The following is a 21,142-nucleotide window of genomic DNA, read 5'->3' as shown; positions in this document are numbered from 1 at the left end:
AAATTAATCAGATTTATGGTTCGGTGGAGGTGAGCACAGTTGGCGTTGATTTCTGAGCAGGTCGAGGATTGAAACGGGCACCAAGGGCCATCAGACACAACCCCGACACCCAACTTTCTTGTATTGTTTCGTTGCTCCTCGGACGAGAGCCAATAGGCGGGGTCGGGACTGCCCCCTTCTCCCTTACGCGCAGACAGATCTGGGTGGGGATTGGTCGCGGAGATTTGGAAGGCGCTGTGCGATTGGCTGGACGGGCTGGCGGCACGCGCCTTTGGGAAAGTTTGAGTGAGTTGGGGTAAAGTTTGTTCTGGAGCTCGGTGGGATCGCGAGCCAAAGGAGCGAGAGCAACACAGTCAAAGGCAGTTGTCGCCTCACACGACAGCGGGGCACTTTTTGGCTGGCTTTACACACGTCTAAAATCAACAACACAGCTCAATTTCAACCAGACAGACTTTTAAAATATAATAGCATTTTTGACGGGAAGTGATTTCGCAGTGAAAGTTAACAGATCGGCACATCTGCGAGCTCCGCGACGGTACATGAAGGCTGCTTTGTCTGTGCTGTCAAAACCCAGACACCAAATGTGCTGTGTGTGTGAATAAGGGGGATCGACCGGAGTTTGCAGGGTTGGAAAAAGAAAAGTGTAGACACCGTCGACACAAAGAAAACGGCCGACACAAGCCAAGAGAGGATGACAAAAATGGAGAAAGTACAGAAGAGTGCTGGATGCTGGAATTTGTTGCTGCTGTTTGCGCTGGCCAGCTGGACGGGTCGGGAGGTGACGGGCATAACGGTGAGGTACGAGGTGCTCGAGGAGCAACCCGTCGGCACGGTGGTAGGCAGACTTTCGGAAACTTTAGCTGACCAATTGAACCCTTCGTCTAAGCGTTTCCGAGTGATGCAGAGGGTGAACTCGTCGCTGCTGGCCGTGCGGGAGGAAGACGGGCGGGTGAGCGTCGCGGAGCGCATCGACAGGGAGCAGCTTTGCAAGCCCACGGCCGCCTGTACCATCAGCTTCGATGTTATCACCCTGCCCACCGAACATCTGCAGCTGCTCCAGGTCGAGGTGGTGGTGCTGGACATCAACGACAACGCGCCTCAGTTCCCCCGCTCGGTCATTCCCGTGGAGATCTTCGAGAGCGCCTCGGTGGGAGCCCGCTTCCCCCTCGACAGTGCCGTGGACCCTGACGTGGGGAACAACTCACTTTATACTTACTCGCTTACCCCCAATGAGCACTTTGCGCTGGAGGTCCGCACCAGGACGGACGGCGCCAAGTACGCCGACCTTATGGTGATTCGGGAGTTGGACAGGGAGCAGCAGGCCAGCTATGAACTACGTCTGATCGCCTCGGATCGTGGGGTGCCTCCCAAATCAGGATCCTCCCTTGTTAAGATTAGCATCGCTGACTCGAACGACAACAGCCCGGTTTTTGAACAAGCCTCCTACACCATCGAGTTGCCAGAAAACTCGCCCCGGGGTTCACTGCTTGTTGACCTGAATGCAACTGATCCGGACGAGGGGAGCAATGGAAAAGTCGTCTATTCCTTTAGCAGTCACGTGTCCCCGCTGGTTATGGAAACCTTCCACATCGACGCCAACACCGGCCATTTGGTCCTTCTCAAGTCAGTGGACTACGAGGCTAGCCAGAGTTACGAGATCGACGCCCAAGCGCAGGATCTGGGCCCTAACTCAATACCAGCCCACTGCAAGATCGTCATCAAAGTGGTGGACGTAAATGACAACCCCCCGGAGATTACCATCAGCCTGATGCCTTTGGGTAATGACGTGGCGTCCGTGTCCGAAGGAGCACCCAAGGAGACCTTGATCGCCGTGGTGCGAGTTGAGGACGTGGACTCGGGGGTGAACGGGCAAGTTGGGTGCAGACTGCAGGGGCATGGGCATTTCAAACTTCAGCAGACCAACGAAAAGAACTACATGATCCAGACTAACGAGACCCTGGATAGGGAGAAAATCGCTCAGTACAAGTTGAAAGTCGTTGCGGAAGACAAGGGAACCCCAAGCTTCATCACCGTCCAATACGTGACAGTCCAGATAATCGATGTAAATGACAATGCACCTCAATTCCAGAAGAATAAATATGAATTGATGCTCGAGGAAAACAACTTACCTGGTGCCTTCATCACCTTAGTGACAGCCACTGACCTGGATTCCGCTGAGAACGGTCGGGTTACCTATACTATCCCAGAATCCTCTATTTCCGGAAGTTCTATCACTACCTACCTCACTATTGAGCCATCAACTGGGGCAATTTATGCACTTAGGACCTTTGATCGTGAAGAAATTGGCAAAATCTCATTCACAGTTCAAGCCAGGGATGGAGGAACTCCTCAGCTTAGCACTAACACAACAGTCATTTTGACTATTCTTGACCATAACGACAATGCACCAACTATCTTAAAACCTGTTCTGCGCAATGGCACGGCGGAGATTCAAGTTCCTCATGATATCAGACCCAATCAAATGGTGACCACCATTGCAGCAATTGATAATGACTATGGCATCAATGCAGAACTTACATGCACACTTCTTGATGGTAATCAAAATGGAATTTTCACTTTGGACTCAAGAACTTGTGGCATTTACACAAACGATAGTTTTGCTTTTACTCAGGAGAAAAGCTGGGACCTCGTTGTGGCTGTACAAGATAAAGGATCCCCAAAACTCAGTGCAGTGGCTTCCTTGAAAATTGTGCTGACTGAACCAAGAAAAGAGAATTACCATAACGAAAAAAACAGTTTATATGATTCCATGATTATCATCATATCATTGGGTGTAATCTGTACCGTTTTGCTTATTATCATGGCTATGTTTGCCACAAGATGCAATCGGGAGAAAAAGGACATCAGATCTTACAACTGTAGAGTGGCAGAATCCACTTATCAGCATCATCCTAAAAGACCATCTAGGCAGATTCACAAAGGAGATATTACTCTGGTACACACTGCTACTGGCACACTACCCATCAGATCCCAACACAGAGCTTCTCCTTCCTCCTCCCCAACCCTTTCAGGAATGGACCGGGGTCAGATGTGCAGCAGACAAACCAACCGGAGTCACCAGTCTCTCAACAGTTTGGTGACATTATCCTCTAACCATTTGCCTGAGAACTTTTCATTGGAGCTGACTCATACTTCCCCACCCGTTGAGGTGAGAACTTTGAATGCTGTGCTTCATGCATGGTCAACTTTATTTGTGATTCCATACAATTAATGGGGCAGGGGTTAAGATTCCTTACAATTATTGTCTCTATTGCGCAAGTCTTTAGGCTATTTTGACACTAGGGCCAATTGTGTTCTGCAATTTTTGACTTGATACATGTTAACCATTAGCTTGCCATTGTTTTTGGATACCTAGTTTGTATTGTGAAATTTTTGCTTTTGTTACATTCAGACTGAAAAAGGCACATTTGTGTCCTTAGTAGTAAAGTTCTGCTTCAGGCCTTTGAAGTATCTAGCTCATTCCTCGGCTTGTGCCATTATCTGCTTTTTGTCTGTGATGGAAGTACAACAGCATTAGTATTGAAAGGGAAAGGATCAGCTTTTGATAGCAATACTGACCCCTGATGGAAGGGTGCATGTATAGGCATTTGCTGAGGAGTAAAATGGAATAATTGTAGTGACACTAAGGTCATCTGGACCCTCAACACTTGCTTCAGATTTGGTAAATAGAAACTTGAAGTATCACAGGGGACACTTCAAGTTGTTATTGCTCTGTATAATATTCAAAATTGGATATCATTATGAAACAAGTAGAGACCCTTGCATGAAGAGATGACTAGTCAAATGAGATGCTTCTTCAGTCCATTTGTGTGATCATTAATTTCAAAATTGCTTGGTTTATTAATTGGACAAGGAACCACTATGCCTTTTAGTAGATCTCACCATTTCACATGTGATTTCTTACCAATGGAAAATAGTTATTTTTCTCCACTAGTTTGAAATTCTTCTGTAGTATATATGCTTAAAACGATACATAGAGTCTCTTGCTGGTATCAACAGTGTGTTTCATTTAAATACATAGCAACTCTAAGTAATGTACACAGCTTTATAATGCAACTGTAACGTGTTTTTATTATAAACTTCCTAGAAGAATTTCAATTAATTGAATGTTGAAAAAATAACTAATTTCACCATATTTTACTTATTTTATTCTGAATTCCTAATGTTCATTTCTCCTTCAAAATGCATACTTCAAAAAGACCATGTAACTGTGTTGTTGCCACTAATATTCCCTTCCATATTTATGTCTCACAAATGAAGCATCTGTGACTCTAAATTACCATACATGCCTTTCACTGAATTTCAATGTGGATACCTTCAATATTTTCTTAATACTGATTTGTTGAATTTCATGTTTTAATTTTTAGTTTAGACATGTGATGATTATAATGTGTAACACCATAATTTTAAGAAGTTTGGAGGAGCAATCAATCAGAGTGATTCCATAATGCAATACTCTTGAAACATAGTAAGAATTTTTGATGACTATGAGAAATTTGATAAAAATGAGAAAACTTACACAAGCCTACTGTCGAAATCGGTCTCATAAATTAGTTAAATCGTTTATCATGGAGACTTAACCATAATCAAGTGAACAGGTTTTTATAAAAATTAGATGACTGGGGGATTAAATGAATTTCTTCAAGCAGGTGTGTTTCTAATTATCTTTTGTTCTGTTGAATTGATAAACTGAAACTATTGTTACAGATGTGATTCGATTTTCAAAGGACACAGAGTAAACTTGTGTTGTTATTTTGTTGTTATTTAGCAAGTTTCACAATTGTTGAGCATGCTACATCAAGGTCAATATCAGCCAAGGCCAAACTTCCGGGGAAATAAATATTCCAGAAGTTACAGGTAAAAACAAACATATTTAATTCCCTTCTTTGAGCGGCACAAGTTCTTATGCCATAACAGCTATGCTTCTAATGGTTTATAATTTGTTCTTTGTAGATATGCTCTTCAAGATATGGATAAATTCAGTCTGAAAGACAGTGGTAGAGGTGACAGTGAAGCTGGAGACAGTGACTATGACTTGGGAAGAGATTCTCCTATTGACAGACTTCTGGGTGAAGGTTTCAGTGATCTTTTTGTAACTGACAACCAGCGCTTTCATCCAGGTATGTTTCTTATTTGATAAGTCCTATCATTTTATACACAAAATCTGTATATGGTCATTTGGATTTTGTTTCATAACTCTTGAGTTTTTAATTTGGCATGGTTTATGATGTGGGGCATCGCCGTAGCATAGGGTAACTGTGACACAGTTACAGCTTGGGTGTCAAAGTCCTTACTCCGTCTGTAAGGATATCGTATGTCCTCCCATGAATGGGCGTGTTTCCACTGACTTCCTTCCACCTTCCAAAGATGTACTGGTTAGTCGGTTAACTGGTTATTGGAAATTGTCCAGTGATTAGGCCATGGTTAAATCGATGGGTTGTTGTGTGGTGCAGCTCACTGGGCTGGCTGGAAGGGCCTATTCTGTGCTGTAACTCTGAAATAAAATAATAATCAGTATCGAGGAGCAAACCATTATTTCAATTGTAATCACCTGCTGTTAAAATCAAGTAATTTGGGGTCAGCAGCAGAACAATTTAATGAAAGATAATTCTGTCTTTTCCGCTCAATTGTAATTCCAAGATCAGAAAGGAATGATTTAACTTCTTCCAAATATGTAATTGAATTTGAATCTGCCAGAAATTGGTTTCAAATTTCCAAAGCTTAATCTGACAGAAGTCTTCTAGCAAGCAAGGATACTTAATAAATGATCCCCATGACTCTGAATAAGAAGCAGTATGTGTTAGCATCGTGGTTTGAGAAATTAAGAATTTAATTTGAATAATGCAAGTTCCAGACTAAAGTCACTTCCCCTGTAGGACTACAAAACCACAATTTCTATATCAGCAGCCAGGTTGAGATTATGGCTATTTATACAACTCTCCCTTTCATTCATTTTATTTAATTTTAACAAGTTAATCAAAATAGGCAGTATTATCATTTGGGGAAAAAAACAAAATGCTAGTAGATTATCCACAAAGTATCAAGCAAAAGCACAAAGCCTGTCTCCTATCTGAACTCCTAAGTAATGCTTGGATTATAACTAATGGTTGAACATCAAATGGGTATGGCTGAAATAAAAACAAGTAATAGTAATTGGATTTAAATTAAAATAAGTGAAAAGGGCTGTTAGTATAGAATATATAAACACAAGATATTCTGCAAATTCTGGAAATATAGAAAATACACACAGAATTCTGGAGGAACTCAGCAAGTCAGGCAGCATCTATGGAAATGAATAAACAGTTGACATTTTAGGCCGAGATCTTTCTTGAGGACATATAATATATTGCATTATTTTCCTCTATGATGCTATGCTCTGAACCAGACTATAAAGCATTGTAAATTATAAGCTTTGTACATATTTTGTTTCAATTCCTTTGGGGATATACTGATTAGTTTGTCAATTTATGCAAGGGTTGTTGTTCTTGGCCCTGGGAAAACTTAGTAGTTGAAGTTTGCATTCTCACAGTGATAGAGATTGAGTTGTGGGAAGGTGATGAGAAAATCTTTTGGTTGGATGCGAACAATTTATGCAATACACGGTTTCTTGAATAATTTTTTTTTAATTTTACAGCAATGAAGCTATGTACAGATGAATGCAAAGTACTGGGGCATTCTGATCAATGCTGGATGCCTCCCTTGTCTTCTGTGGTTTCTGCTGATTACAGGAGCAACATGTTTATTCCTGGTGAGGATGCTCAGCAGCCACAGGAAGAAGATTGTGACTCTTCAGATTCCAATGAGAAGAAAAAAAGCTTTTTGACCTTTGGAAAAGAGTCCCAGAATGAAGAGGCAGAGGACTTGGGAACTTCCTCTCTCCTGTCAGAAATGAACAGTGTTTTCCAACGATTACTGCCTCCACAAATGGACATGTACATGGAATGCAATGAAGTTGGCAGTGGAAATACTCTGGAAAATAAGAAAGGACACTTGGCATTAAAGCCACTTCCCTATCCACAGGGGGTAGCAGCTTGGGCTGCAAGCACTCATTTCCAGAATCCAGTGAACAGTGTTGGTCTTGCTCCTGTAAATCATATAAACTCACAACCTCTTTCTAAGTGGTTGCCTGCCATGGAGGAGATCCCAGAGAATTATGAAGAAGACGAATTTGATAATGTTCTTAATCAGCTTGCTCCTTGTAAGCGTGACAGTAAACATGAACTCATTGATGCTAGTGAACTTGTAGCAGAAATTAACAAACTTTTGCAAGATGTTCGTCAAAGTTAAAAGTGGTTGTGTATTTGGTTACTCTCTTCCCTTTTTTTGGAAACTGGAAGTGTCATTACCAGCCATTTGTATCTATTGAGTAAATGTGTCTATGACTTTGAATACAATTATATTTTCACATTAAGTATACCGATTTAAGTGTAATTATGTGTGTATTTTAAAAATACATTTTGTATTCTATTTATATATTTTTAAAAATAAACTTATTTTTATATTCTACTTTCTGTACTTCTGTGACAAAAAGAATTTTCTAAGTATCAAATTGGTTTAACAATATATTTTAAAGTGAATATTAAGTTAAACCATAATAGCATATTTCAAATCAATGAAAGTTCAGACCAGTTCCCTTTCATTATTATTGACCACAACAGTGTGTATAAAGAATACAATATACTCAGTCAGTACTTAACAATTACATGATTTGAAATGTTGCTGTATTAATCACATTTGGCACTGTTTATTTATCTTGCTTGTGATGCTCCAGGGCATTTCTCTTAATATTTTCCATGGTTGTCTTGTGCAACTCATTATCATCCCAATTGCTCAACCTGCTGAGTTCCTCCAGCAGATTGTTTGCTGCTCATTTATCACCACTATTGGTTTTAGTAAAATACTGCTGATAATGGTTGATCCTAGTTTTTCACTGGCAGAACTTCAGTGCAGTTGAGCTGACCTTTTTCTGAAATTGATGTGTGTCTCAGAAAAAAAGATAAACAGCACACAGTTATGTAGTTTATGTGATTTATTGACAGAATACAATGTAGCAACTTTAAGAAATTCATGTGTTTTCATTCTGTACCTCAATGGGTGCAAACTTCGTATCTTATGATGATACAGTATATCACTCACTGTGTCCTTTAATATTTCTAAGTATGGTTAGCTAAGGTAATACTGTTGGTTTTGTTACTATATTTGAATTGCATTCAGTGATAAAATATACGTCACATTCAGTTCATTCCAATAAAGCAAATGAAATGATAAACAATGAACATAATATAAGAATTGCATTGATAATCTGTCTGTCAAATATGCAACTTAATTTATATCATTCACTACTGTGATTTCTATGGACTCATGACTTTGATTTTCCTACTGATAGCCTCCTGGCCCTCAATTTCAGATTTTGCTGCAAGTTTCCTCAGACTCCTGTCCCACATTCTCAATATTTATTTTATTTAGAGATCCTCCTGGCTCAACGAGCCATGCTACCCAGCAACTGACCTATTTAACCCTCGTCTACTCACAGGACAATTTACAATGATGAATTAACCTACTAAACAGTCTGTCTTTGGACTGTGTGGGAAATCTGAAACGCCTGAACGAAATACACATGTTCACGGGAAGAACATGCAAATTCCTTATAGACGCCACCGGAATTGAATCCCAACCCTCGAGCTGTAATAGCGTTGTGCTAACTGCTAAGATACTGTGGTGCCTCATATATGTGATCAATTCTCAAAAAGTTAACCTTTCTGATTCCCTTCAGCCTTGTAATCTGCTTTCCCATCACCAATCTCTTTCCCAGAATTTTGAATGTGTAGTTACTTCTCCAATTCATGTTTGTGTGATATTGACTCCTTATTTGAATCTTATTCATTCTTTGCCACACTACCAAAATGACTGATCAAACTCAAGATTTAGATGAAACCGATCAATTTCATCTTGCCCCTACTAGATTGTTTCCTGTTTACGTATTGTTGATCAAACTATCTTCCAAAACATCCCACCTGACTAGGTAGGCCCATAGTCATTTGGTTCCTTTCTTATCTACACAACGGCAAGAGCATCATGAACTATTCATCCTGCAGTTATAGTGAAAATTTAGTCATTGAAAAGTACAGCACTAAAACAGGCCTCCTCCAAAGTTCTCTTAAACATTGAAATTGGGCTTGCATGCACCACCTGTGCTGGCAGATCATTCCACATTTTCCCAACCCTCTGAGAGAAGAGGTTTCCCATCATGTTTCCCTTAAAATGTTTACCTCTCATACTTAACCCATAACCTCTAGTTGTAGTCTTACCCAACCTCAGTGGAAAGAGTTTGCTTGCAGAGTCTACTTTATTTATACCCCTTATAATTTTGTATACCTTCATCAAATCTCCTCTCAGTCTTCCACATTCCAAGGAATAAAGTCCTAACCTATTCAATCTTTCCGTATAATTCGGGTCCTCCAGTCTCAGTAACATCCTTGTAAATTTTCTCTGCACTCTTTCAATTTATTGACATCTCTCCTGTAGGTAGAAGATCAAAACTGCACAAAATACTCTAAATTAGGCCTTACCAATGTCTTAACTTCAATATAACATTCCCAATTTTCCCCAAGGATCTTTTATTCTACATTCTACCATCGGTAATAACATCCAAAAACACAACAGGTTTAAATAATACATTAAAAGTAAACACTTCTTTAACTTTGTTGACTCCTTTTCTATCACTAAATTGTCAAATTGTTTGTTTGATATTCTAGTAAATCAAAAAGACTATTGAAACAAAAACTTCATGTCATCTTAAAAGTTTCTTTCCCCAGGCAGTTAATTGGATCAGCATTCTAGTTAACCCCTCACCTCCGCCTATCCATTACCTCAGTCACTTTATTATTGTATTATATTGTATGTACATGCTGGCATTTATGTATGCACATTTCATTGCATATCCATACTTCAAACTTTATTTTTATATACAGTAATTCTTTACCCCTTATAATTGCTAAATGCTGTTAGTTTTTTTTCATGTGGCGGCAACACATCACAGCAAATTCCTAATATATGTTAATATATATGGTGAACAACGTTGATCCTTGATCTTTCACAGCTAGAGAGTAGAAATTTCTCTCAAATAAATAAACAGTAAATGAAGACATTTGTAAACTCTGACCACTAGCAGGCATCTCTGCTATTTTTCTGGGACTGATATAGATTGGTTGCAGTTAATCTCAAAGATGACTTATGCAACTATATAATATTCCACAATCTGGTGTATCTCAGCTCATTAGCTGCTGAAACCATCATTCATGTCTTAAATTTAGACTAGAGTATTCCTATTCTTCCTTTTTCTACTCTCCATAAAATTAAAGTCATCCAAAACTCTGCTGTTTGTTCTCATTGCACTGAATCCTGGTTACCAGTCATACTCATTCTTGTTGACTTCCATTGGCATTGACTCTGTTTTAAAATTCTCATCCTTGTTACCCAGTCTCTCCATGACCTTGTCCCTTCTCATCGCTAAAGTATCATCATGCCATAGCGAAAATACTTCAATGCACATTTTATTTGACCTTGAATATAATCAATCCACCATTAATTGCCATGAATTCAGTTGGTGTAGCCTTAAAGCTCTGAAGTTCTTCCCAAAGCCTCTCTGCCATCTCCCTTTCTCCATTAATACGTTCCTTGTGGTTTAGCACCTAAACCCAGTTGTAGACTTTTTGACCTATTGTCAATTATTGTAATGCATGCAACTGCATTTTATTTTTCTAAATGTACTGTATAACCATAAGCTGATGTTTCACAGTTACTAAATGTTACATGTCACGAGAAGTAGGAAAATATCCCAAGATGTGGCCCATGTAATCAGACAACTGTTCTGAATTGATGTAGGAGATGTTACCGAAAAGGCAATGAAAAGTAGTGGATTTTGAAGATCCGCAGTGATAAGATTACTATGCAGAGATCCTAAGAGTGAATTAATTTGACTATAGTGTTGACAAAATCATGAGAATAAAAGATGGAGCAATAAAGGTAGGGGCTGCTTTTTGAGATTAAAGTCAAAGAAATACTATTCTTTAATCACTGAATATTTGGAAGCTGGTTGAAGTGATAGCAGTTCAGACAGCTAGAATTATAATTTAAACATGAGGATGATATTTTAAAACTGTAAGCTTGGGTAACTGAAGAACCAACACAGCTCATCAAAGACAGAGTGGACAGAACCACTCATTATTTTGGTGGAAATGAATGTGCTAAATAGGATGTCATTTTTTAGATCATCATGGGTTCCAATGCAGTGCTGAGATAGCAAACATATTCAACAACAAACAGTTGCACACAAATGGAGAAGGAGATAGAAATGAAAGGGAAGGAATACTAGATGTATGGAAGACAAATCTCATGGTATAAGTCATCTCAGTGTTTAAACAGATGAAATTGCATTCTCTCTAAGATTGAGTATCAGATATTTCACTGACAGCACAGAAGTGATGGATGATTTGAGAGGTGGGTCAGAGGACAGTTTAGGTACTCTCAGTGTACACTATGCTTCAAATTGATTCTCAAACAATGCCGCAGGGCATTGTGCATGTGAGAAGGGAAAGCATTTCATAAACCACCTTGGATTCATTTAGGATGGAACCACATGAAGAGGTGGACAAATCAGACTGAGCTGGAAAACAGAGAAAAAGGATTGCTAGATAATAGTGCGGTGTAGTTTATGAGAAAGATGATGGAAACGTGTGTTAGGGTCACAACCAAATCAGTGATCATTTAGGGATAAAGTTACTCATGTAAAATCGAGTCTCCCCCCTGCTTAATTTATAGGTGGCATTTGGGTATTAAATGCATCACTTTAAAGGATTGTCAACATTACAATAGCTAAATAATTTATATAACCAGGGTTTCAATTTTAATAAGTTGTTGTAACCATACCCAATCTTTTGCAGGTTTGTTCAGTAGGCCAATGAAAGATGGAATATAATATTGATGTTCTGCCATTACTTAAAATATATACCCAGTTCAATTTAAGTAGATATATTCTCTCTAGAGTATAACTGGAGCGGTAATGAATGTATTATATTCAATCATAATGAACTGTATCATATGTGTAAGTTGTTAGCAACATTATCTTTCAAAGTGCTTACATAAGTGCAAATACATTGAAACAGAGTTTTTTGCTGTGGTTTTCAGCTTTTCTATATGGCATGGCACCGAGAATAAGTAATATTCAAGGTTATTCTCTCGTGAGATAAGTCAGTTAGTTCATGGCTGGTGGTGGACATACTGATTGAATTTCCAACTCTTAATAGCTATCTGGTGACCCCTACTGGAAAGTTCACAACTGGCTATTGAGTGAGGACAAGATTGAGGTCAAGTGTGATCCAGATCAATTGTTAAGAAATCTGTCTGGTTCCTTTTTAGTTATGCTCTTGAAGAGCATCCATGTGAATTTGATATATGGAAGAGTTCTTATATCCCAATATTCCAAACCATATTACTTCTGGTGAAGGGAAATGAAGATGGAATATGGCTGAATAAAATGAAACTCAGTGTAAATAAGGTCCTTCAATATATATCTTGGATCTGACTGTTCAATTTTAATTGTCATTTTCTTTGTTATTATTAACTAATTATCTGCTTGTATTTCAAGTAGCCTTTATATACATAAGAGTATAATATGCCTCTAGTGGCTATACAAGGTATAGTTCAGGAAGATTCATAGCTTCTTTGTTCGTGAATGATTATTGTCTCAGATGTTTAATTTCATGGCAGTATTAAATAAGTATTTTTTAATTGGCTGTCTCTTATCAATGGCATTTCTTATCTTTGGGTAAAAAGTAATGGTTTTACACTAGGCATCATCATTTTTAGATCATCTCTTTCAAGTAGCAATGATTCTCTGTCACGGTTCTGTTCCTGCTCTCTTTGTTCTATCAGCTCTTAATAAGATGATTGTGAAGCAACAAGTTTTATGCCTCATCCCTGACTTCTAAAAGAACCTTGGATTTAAACAGCAGAATCTGGCATATATGTTCTTCCAATAGTACATTGATTTTATATGACTGAAGAATATGAATGCTGTTTCATCCTGCTATATGTCACAATATATTAGTATTAGAAATTCTATCAGGAAACTATTTTGCTTATGCTTAAAACTAAATTTCACTGAGAAACATCAGAATTTATATTTCATATCCAATTAATTTTTAATAGCCTTTGTCCTATAACTGTTATAAAGCATTCCAACATTTATTCTATTACATTAATCTGATATATCAAACTTTTAATTTGTCTCTTGCCAGTTTTCACAATGCTAAAGTCAGTTGACAGTACTATTAATATTATTATACACTCAAGCTTTGTTATTTAACTACAATATAAAATTATTATTAGCTCTAATAATTTACATAAATTAAGTTGATTTAGTATCCATTTTGCTCTTGATACTGAAAGCTATTTTGCATAATAGTAACAATTGGTGAAGAGTGTTCAAACACTTGGGTTACATATTCATTGCAACAGGCAAAACAATGATATCACCAAATACTATAATTACATTAATATCTTCTTGACAGATTGTTTCAATATCAAATGTAGCATAAATTACCAGCAAAGATACAGTTCTTTTAAAATTGTTTCCATTGTTGGTTAATACTCAAAACACCCTACTCACTAAATGAACACATTGTACATTAAGGAGACAAAATTCTTTTCTTATTTAAATTACTTGTGGTCAAGAAAGCGAACCTATTAATTTTACTGAGTTTCCATTTACTATTATACAAAAGCAATTTAATCACACAAAATAGTTTTTTGCATCCATTGTATCCAGGCTAGTGACTGATTCCTGATATATACTTTTATTATTACCAACCAAATTTACATTTAATACCTTAAGTTTTCCACAAAACTTAATTTCAGCTTCATTGTACAGGTTTGGTTTTAAATCATATAATCAGATGCAAAATTAAACCAGATCTCCAGACACTGTCATTTGAACTAATTAGCTGCATTGAGCTCTGTGTACTATAAAAAATCATTTGTTTTCCTGCAGGAAAGTTAATATCTCCATAAGTAATGCTTTGTAAAGTCAAGCGGAAATATGTGGTCAGAAGATCACCATGTCTTTCCCAGCAAATACCAAAGTTATGTAACATGGAATGATATAGACAATAATGCTTTGGCTTTTAATGACTTAATATACAACAGTGTCTGTAAACAAAGGGGATAGTGTCTACAATAAAGCATAAATAGCATGCTATGCATTTTATTTGAAACATGTCTGTTTTTTGGTTTATGACCCATAGAGTCACATTGACAATTACAATTAAGTTCTTTAGAACTAACTCCAACTTGGTAATTTTGAACTCCCTTCATTAACAGGAAATGTTCATTCTCAAAACTGTACTCAGCAGATATAAACATTATTTTTTAAAAAACATCTCTGCAGTGGGATACAACATCTTTTACTTGTGGAATTTCACTGACTCAAAGGTTCTTGTGAACGACATGCTGCACCCTTGGACTGACTTAGTTACAAGCTTAATTATTTATCTCTGACTTAGTTACACTATACTGCTGCAGCAAAGCAGCAAATTTCTCATTATTTAAGTCAGTCGATGCAGATTCTGATAATATCTGAGGTTTTTAGAAGGGAGCTAGCCTTCATTGTGTATGAACCTGCTTTTGGTTATGATGAAAACTTAATTTGTGCCAAACTAGATTGGGATTTACAGCATATAGCATTGTTAGTATAAGTGAAATAACATCACAGGATCTTGATTAAATACAATTTGGCACATAAAAATGTACTTTAATAGGTTATTGACAATTGTTATAAAACTGAAGATTTTAAGGCATTCCAGAACTTGAGATCTATACCACCAAAACAGGGATAATGGAAATCAGGGCTGTCAGGAAAGTTCTAACTGGAGATATGCAATAATCATAGAGGGTTGCAGAACTGTAGGAATTCCAGAGATAGAGAGAAACTTGACAAAAAAGTGATATGAACATAATGACAACATAATTAATCTGAAGTAATCTCAATCTTGGAGCTAGGTAGCAATATATGTTAAAGTACCACATGGAAAACTATTTGGGGGGGCATAGGTGGAAGGAATGGGGCTTTTCAGCTGAGGTTCACATATGAAACCAAAATTGCATTCAATTTGTTCCAGAGCCAGACAATGTTTAGTAATATATTTGAAGGTATATCTGCTACCAGGTATATAGCAAACCACCAATTGACTGAGGAAAACGGAAAGTTAAACACAGCTGTAAGTTCATGGATAAAAGAGATGAGTAATGTAGATAGAAACACAGAAAATAGGTGCAGGAGTAGGCCATTCGGCCCTTTGAGCCTGCACTGCCATTCAGTATGATCATGGCTGATCATCCAACTCAAAACCCTGTACCTGCTTTCTCTCCATACCCCCTGATCCCTTTAGCCACAAGGGCCATATTTAACTTCCTCTTAAATATAGCCAATGAACCGGCCTCAACTGTTTCCTGTGGCAGAGAATTCCACAGATTCACCACTCTCTGTGTGAAGAAGTTTTTCCTCATCTCGGTCCTAAAAGGCTTCCCCTTTATCCTTAAACTGTGACCCCTCGTTCTGGACTTCCCCAACTTTGGAAGCAATCTTCCTGCATCTAGTCTGTCCAATCCCTCTAGAATTTTATACGTTTCAGTAAGATCCCCCCTCAATCTTCTAAATTCCAGTGAGTATAAGCCTAGTCGATCCATTCTTTCTTCATATGAAAGTCCTGTCATCCCAGGAATCAATCTGGTGAACCTTCTTTGTATTCCCTCTATGGCAAGAATGTCTTTCCTCAGATTAGGGGACCAAAACTGCACACAATACTCTAGGTGCGGTCTCACCAAGCAAAAGGAATAAATAAAATGCAGAAGAAACACTTTTCCTAGCAGCATTCTGTTATGACAAGCTGTCATTATTGTCAGAGTAACACTCTTTCTGACTTCTTATGCTGCATTTTCAAAAAAGAAAGGTATCCCAGTAAAATATTGGGAAGACCGAGGACATTATCTTCAGCCATAACTACAAATACTGTTGCTTCTACTAACCTATTCTTCCAACCAGTTTTCGATAGCCTGTTGAAATATATCATTATGCAACAGTTGCAAATTTTGAATCAAAATCTTGTGATAAGGCTTACGTTGTGCCAGTGTTGCAATATAAATCCCATTCTTAAAATCATAGAAACATATTCCAGATAAATGGGATGGATTTACACCAACTCCATTTGCTGACATTGAGCTCATATCCCTCAATACCAACTCTATACATGTTCCCAATACCTGTTCAAATACTTTTTAACATTATAATATGTCTGTCACTATCACCTCATTTGGAGGCACGTCTGAGATAACCACCACCCCCTTTGGCAAAAACCTGCTTCTCAGATCTCTAAATTTTTTTCTATCTCACCTTAGACCTGTGCCATCAGGTTCTAGATTCTTCTGATCTGAGAATAAGATTCTATCTATCCTATCTATGCTCCTTAAAATTTTATAGACTTTTATGAAGCCTCCTAATTTCCACTGATAGTAATCTCAGCCTATCCAATCCTTCTTACAACTATAGCTCTCTGTTCTAAGGAACAACCATGCTAAGTGGGGTCTAATCAATGTTTTGTTCCTCTGCAACATGATCTCTCAGCTCTTATACTCAATGCCTCACTCTATGAAGGTGAGTAGACCAAATGACTTTTTCACTACACTTCCTATATTGACATTTTCTTTCTTTTATGGACTTGCACCATAAGATCTCTCTATGCTTCAATGTTCCTAAGATCCCTACCATTTTCTCATTATGCCCCAGGAGAACTCTCAGTATAGCTTTCACTGAATTCTCCAGCCTCCACAGTGTTCTACCTGGTGAATAGCAGATGCTTGTGACCATGAACCTGCATGGTCACAAATGACCAGGAACAAAGCCAAGCGTGCATCAAGTACCTTATGCAAAAAAACATGTCTGAAACTAATGTGCACATTTTTTATTTTTCATGGATGAAGACATGAGTAAAAGATCAGAGGCTACTCCTCTCTTTATGTATCGCCCTAAAGACCTGATTGATTGACTTAAAACAGAGTGGTATTGATTGATTTCAATCTCACTATTGTGTAAATTGATTCAAGAAAATGCGATGATTTGATTGACTTGCTTAAATGTAACTTAAATTATACAAAGGATTCAAGGGTAGTGATAACCATTTAATTCTGAGCAGTGTAAAAGTTAATATAAGGAAACCATTGATCTGTTCTGAGTGAATGGTTTAAATTTAATCATGCGTTAGTTTCAAGAACACTGATGAGTATTTTAAATCGACCAGTGTGCGAACTGGCTTAGGGAATCCATTGATCTGATCTAATTGATTGATTTACATTCATTGTAATTTTAATCATGCATTAGTTTTATGAGCAATGATGAGTGTTTTCAATCTAAATGATTTCTCTTTTCCTACAGATGATTACTTCCAGGATGTTGATTGATGGTTGCAAGAAGAAGAAAAATAGAATTTTATTTGTATGACATCTTTCATTGCTTCCAGTTGCTTCAGAGTACTTTATTCCAATGAGATGGATATATCATTATAGTTCAGGAAAGTTGCAGCTAATTCATATAAAGCAAACTTTCATAAATGACTTTTTGATAACACCCAGAAAATGTGTTTAGTGAGGTTGCACATAAAATATTAATCAAACCACTAAAATAATTCCAACTCTTTTCAAGATAGTATCATGAAAACACTTACATTGACTATCAAAGGTAGAGTTAAAATCTCATACAAAACCCACCATTATAACCCTGCTCCATTGGAAGGAAGCTACCTAGCTGTCAGTACCTCCAGTTAAACTCTATCTTTTTGTGTGTTTCCCCCTAGCTATCAGTCTGTGGTTTTGTATTGCCATGTGCTCCTGTCCCCACTCCTGCTCTACTCTGACCCCCATCTGAGTACTCTGTTTCTCATCTGTTTCTTATTATTGCCTGTATTGCTGCCACCTGTGTCTCATTGTGCTTCACCTATCATCTGCCTCTCTGTTTATTGCTCAGTGTATTTCAGTCCTGTGGTTTCACCTGTTCATTGCTAGATTGTGCCTGTGAGTTTTCCAGCATTCATATCTGAACTCTGTCCATCCGAATATCAATTCTGCTGGTTTTCTGATTCTGGCTTTTGGATTTTTCTGGATGTTTTGATCTCTGCCTGAACTTTGACACTGACTTTGTTTGCATCTTGGGATTTGTTACTCAATTAATATCACTGTGTGCACGGTACTGGGTCTGCGATTGGATCCCTGTTCCAGCATCCTGACACTTGCACAGAGACAGGGACCATTCACATTTAAAAATCATCCAATATGATTTTCTTAAAGTCTCAGTAGCCTCACCAACAGCCAAGGAAACACTACATTCCAACTGTTATTTTTGCATTGGAACAGTAAAGTTATGAATGATCGAGTACTCGGTTGTATCTTGGCCAAAATGTGTGCCTCAATCTATGAAAATTAAATTATCTGATTAGCTTTGCATTCCTATTTTAAGACACTACATATTTTTTTCATCTTAGATTTTGAGATTACTACCTCCATTGTCTTTGGAACATTTGAGGTAGTGTACGATAATATCTAAACATGAAACCTTTGTTCTTTCCTTTAGCACCATGGCATTCTCTGACTGTTTCTAGCTTCCAGAGTGTTTCTCCAATACTTCACCTTGTTTTGTCAAGTTCAGAAAGATTTCTTTGTTCACAAAGGCTGCCACTGTTTTGACTTTTGAATGAATATGTAAAGAAAGGAAAAGTGTAGCAGCAAACACAGTTACTTGTAACAGCAGGAGCTGTACATTTGAAAACCAATTATTACATCCTGCTACATCTTCCACCTATCTTACCATTCTGTATCAAACTTACATAAACTCAGTTATTTTTTTTGTATGGAAAGCAATCTGACTATCTCAACCCAAAGGCTGTTAAAAAGACACACTGTCATGTAGATCAAAGTGCAAAATGAAAAGAGATAATTTAAGCATTACCAAATAGTTGCCTCCTGTACAGTTTTTGCTATGTAATCACCAATAAAAAAAGGCTGATTATCTTTACCAGTCTTGTAAGGCGTGCACGATATTCCTCGGTGGTTTCTGGAGAGCAGCAGTCAGTTTCTCTTGCTGCTCTAGAGCACATACACAAAGTGCTAGAACAACTCAGCAGGTCCAGCCGCATATATGGAAATGAGTAAACAGTTGACTTTTTTGAGCCAAGACCCTTCTTCAGGACTGGAAATGAAGGGGGAAGATGCCAGAATAAATGGGTTGGGGAGGGGAAGGGGACTAACTAGAAGGTAATAGGTGAAGCCAGGTGATGGGAGAAGGGAATGGACCATGAAAAAGCAAAGAAGGAGAGGAATCATGGGAAGGTGATAGGCAAGTGAGTAGAAGAGGTTCAAGGCAAGAATAGGAAACAGAAGAAGAGGGAAGGGGGGGGAGGAGAAAAAATTATCACAAAGAGAAATCGATGTTCATGCCATCAGATTGGAGGCTACCTAGACAGAATATGAGGTGTTCCTGTTCCACCCTGAGGGTGGGCTCATCATAGCAGAAGAGGATGCCTTGAACTGAAATGTTGGACAGGCATGAGATTAGAATTAAAATGGTTGGCCACTAGGAAATTCTGCATTTGGTGAAGGAGTGGAGGTTCTCAACAAAGTGGTACTTCAATTTAAATTGGGTGTTACCCATGTAGAGGAGGCCACCTCAGGAGCACTGGATACAATAGACAAACCCCAACAGATCCATACAGGAAGTGTTGCCTCACCTGGAGGGACTATTTGGGACCCTGAATGGTGGTAAGGGAGGAAGTAAGTGGGCAGGTATTGTGTATCTGTCTCTTGCAGTGATATGTGCCTGGAAGAAATTGGTGGGGAGAGGGGGGAGGGTGGGGAAGGATGAATGGACAAAGGGGTTACATGGGAAATGATCTCTCCAGGAAGAGGAGAATCAGGGTAGATAAAGATATGTTTGGTAGTACAATCCCATTGTTGATGGCAGAAGTTGCGGAGAATGATGTGTTGGATGTGCAAGTTCATGGGGTGATCGATGAGGACAAGAGGAACTCTATCACTATTAAGGCAGTGGGAAAATTGGGGTGAATGTGGAATTCCAAGAAATTGGAAAATGTGGATGATATCAGCACCAATGGTTGAGGAAGAGAAACCCTGTTGTCTGAAAAAAGAGGACATCTCGGATGTCCTGTAAAGGAAAGTTTTATCCAGACAACTTATACAGCAGAGCCAAAGGGACTGAGAAATGGGAATAGCATTTTTACATGAGAAGAGTGGGAAGAGGTATAGTCAAGATTGCCGTGGAAATCAGTAGGTTTATGAAAGATGTCAATAGACAAATATTGAGAAAGGGGAGAGAAGTGTCAGAAATGGATCAGGTGAATTTAAGGGCAAGGTGGAAGTTGGGGGCAAAGTTGATGAAATTGACAGGTTCAGCATGGGTGCATGAAGCAGCACCACTGCAGCTGTCAATGTAGCGCAGGAAAAGCTGAAGAAAATTACCAGCGAAGGCTTGAAACATGGACTGTTCTATATAGCCATTGAGAAGGCAGGCATAGCTAGGGTCCATTCTGGTGTCCATGGCTACCCCACTTTTGCCAACCCTTTATCATTTCCCCCACCTAGCTTCACCTATTACTTTCTAACTAGCCCTCCTTTCCCTACCCCCATCCTTTTATTCTGATGCTTTCCCCCACTTCTTCCCAGTCTTGAAGGACCAAAACGTTGGCTTTTTATTAATTTCGATAGATGCGGTTTAAGCTGTTGAGATGCTCAGGCATTTCTTATGCATTGCTTTGGATTTCCAATATCTGCAGTGTCTCTTGTGTTTATGTCTTGCTGATCTAGGTGTAAGAGTTGGTCTGAGAAAAGCTGCACCTCTGTTGTAGGCAAATCATTTTGGGCTTGGTGAAATGCATAAGAATATGACACAGGTCCAAACACAATGATAGCCTGAAAGAGGGCAAATTGCCACTAAGTTTCATCACATCTCTGTAATCTCTGTCAGCAATTTCTCAACTTGATTACAAGAGCTTGCCAGATATGC

The 21,142-nt window shown here is 38.4% G+C and overlaps 1 protein-coding gene across 1 annotated transcript; it reads left to right on the top strand.

Annotated features, from left to right (window-relative positions):
- Positions 1-278: 278 nt before the first annotated feature.
- Positions 279-9,514, top strand: LOC140726384 (protocadherin-18-like). The gene is made up of 4 exons (XM_073042684.1): positions 279-3,169; positions 4,790-4,878; positions 4,975-5,141; positions 6,656-9,514. The coding sequence occupies exons 1-4, from the start codon at positions 692-694 to the stop codon at positions 7,306-7,308; spliced, it is 3,387 nt and encodes a 1,128-aa protein (XP_072898785.1). The 5' UTR covers positions 279-691; the 3' UTR covers positions 7,309-9,514.
- Positions 9,515-21,142: the final 11,628 nt, after the last annotated feature.

Source organism: Hemitrygon akajei, chromosome 4 (genome assembly GCF_048418815.1).
Source record: "Hemitrygon akajei chromosome 4, sHemAka1.3, whole genome shotgun sequence".
Classification (NCBI taxonomy): domain Eukaryota; kingdom Metazoa; phylum Chordata; class Chondrichthyes; order Myliobatiformes; family Dasyatidae; genus Hemitrygon; species Hemitrygon akajei.
Note: the sequence above shows the minus strand (reverse complement) of the source record. Positions and strands in the feature narration are given on the sequence as shown.

What these genes read in the sequence shown, in the direction of transcription:
- LOC140726384 (XM_073042684.1), top strand. Translation starts at nt 692, where the DNA reads ATGACAAAAATGGAGAAAGTACAGAAGAGTGCTGGATGCTGGAATTTG. An exon ending in ATACTTCCCCACCCGTTGAG is followed by an intron (nt 3,170 to 4,789) that starts GTGAGAACTTTG and finishes GTTGTTATTTAG; the next exon opens with CAAGTTTCACAATTGTTGAG. An exon ending in CAACCAGCGCTTTCATCCAG is followed by an intron (nt 5,142 to 6,655) that starts GTATGTTTCTTA and finishes TTAATTTTACAG; the next exon opens with CAATGAAGCTATGTACAGAT.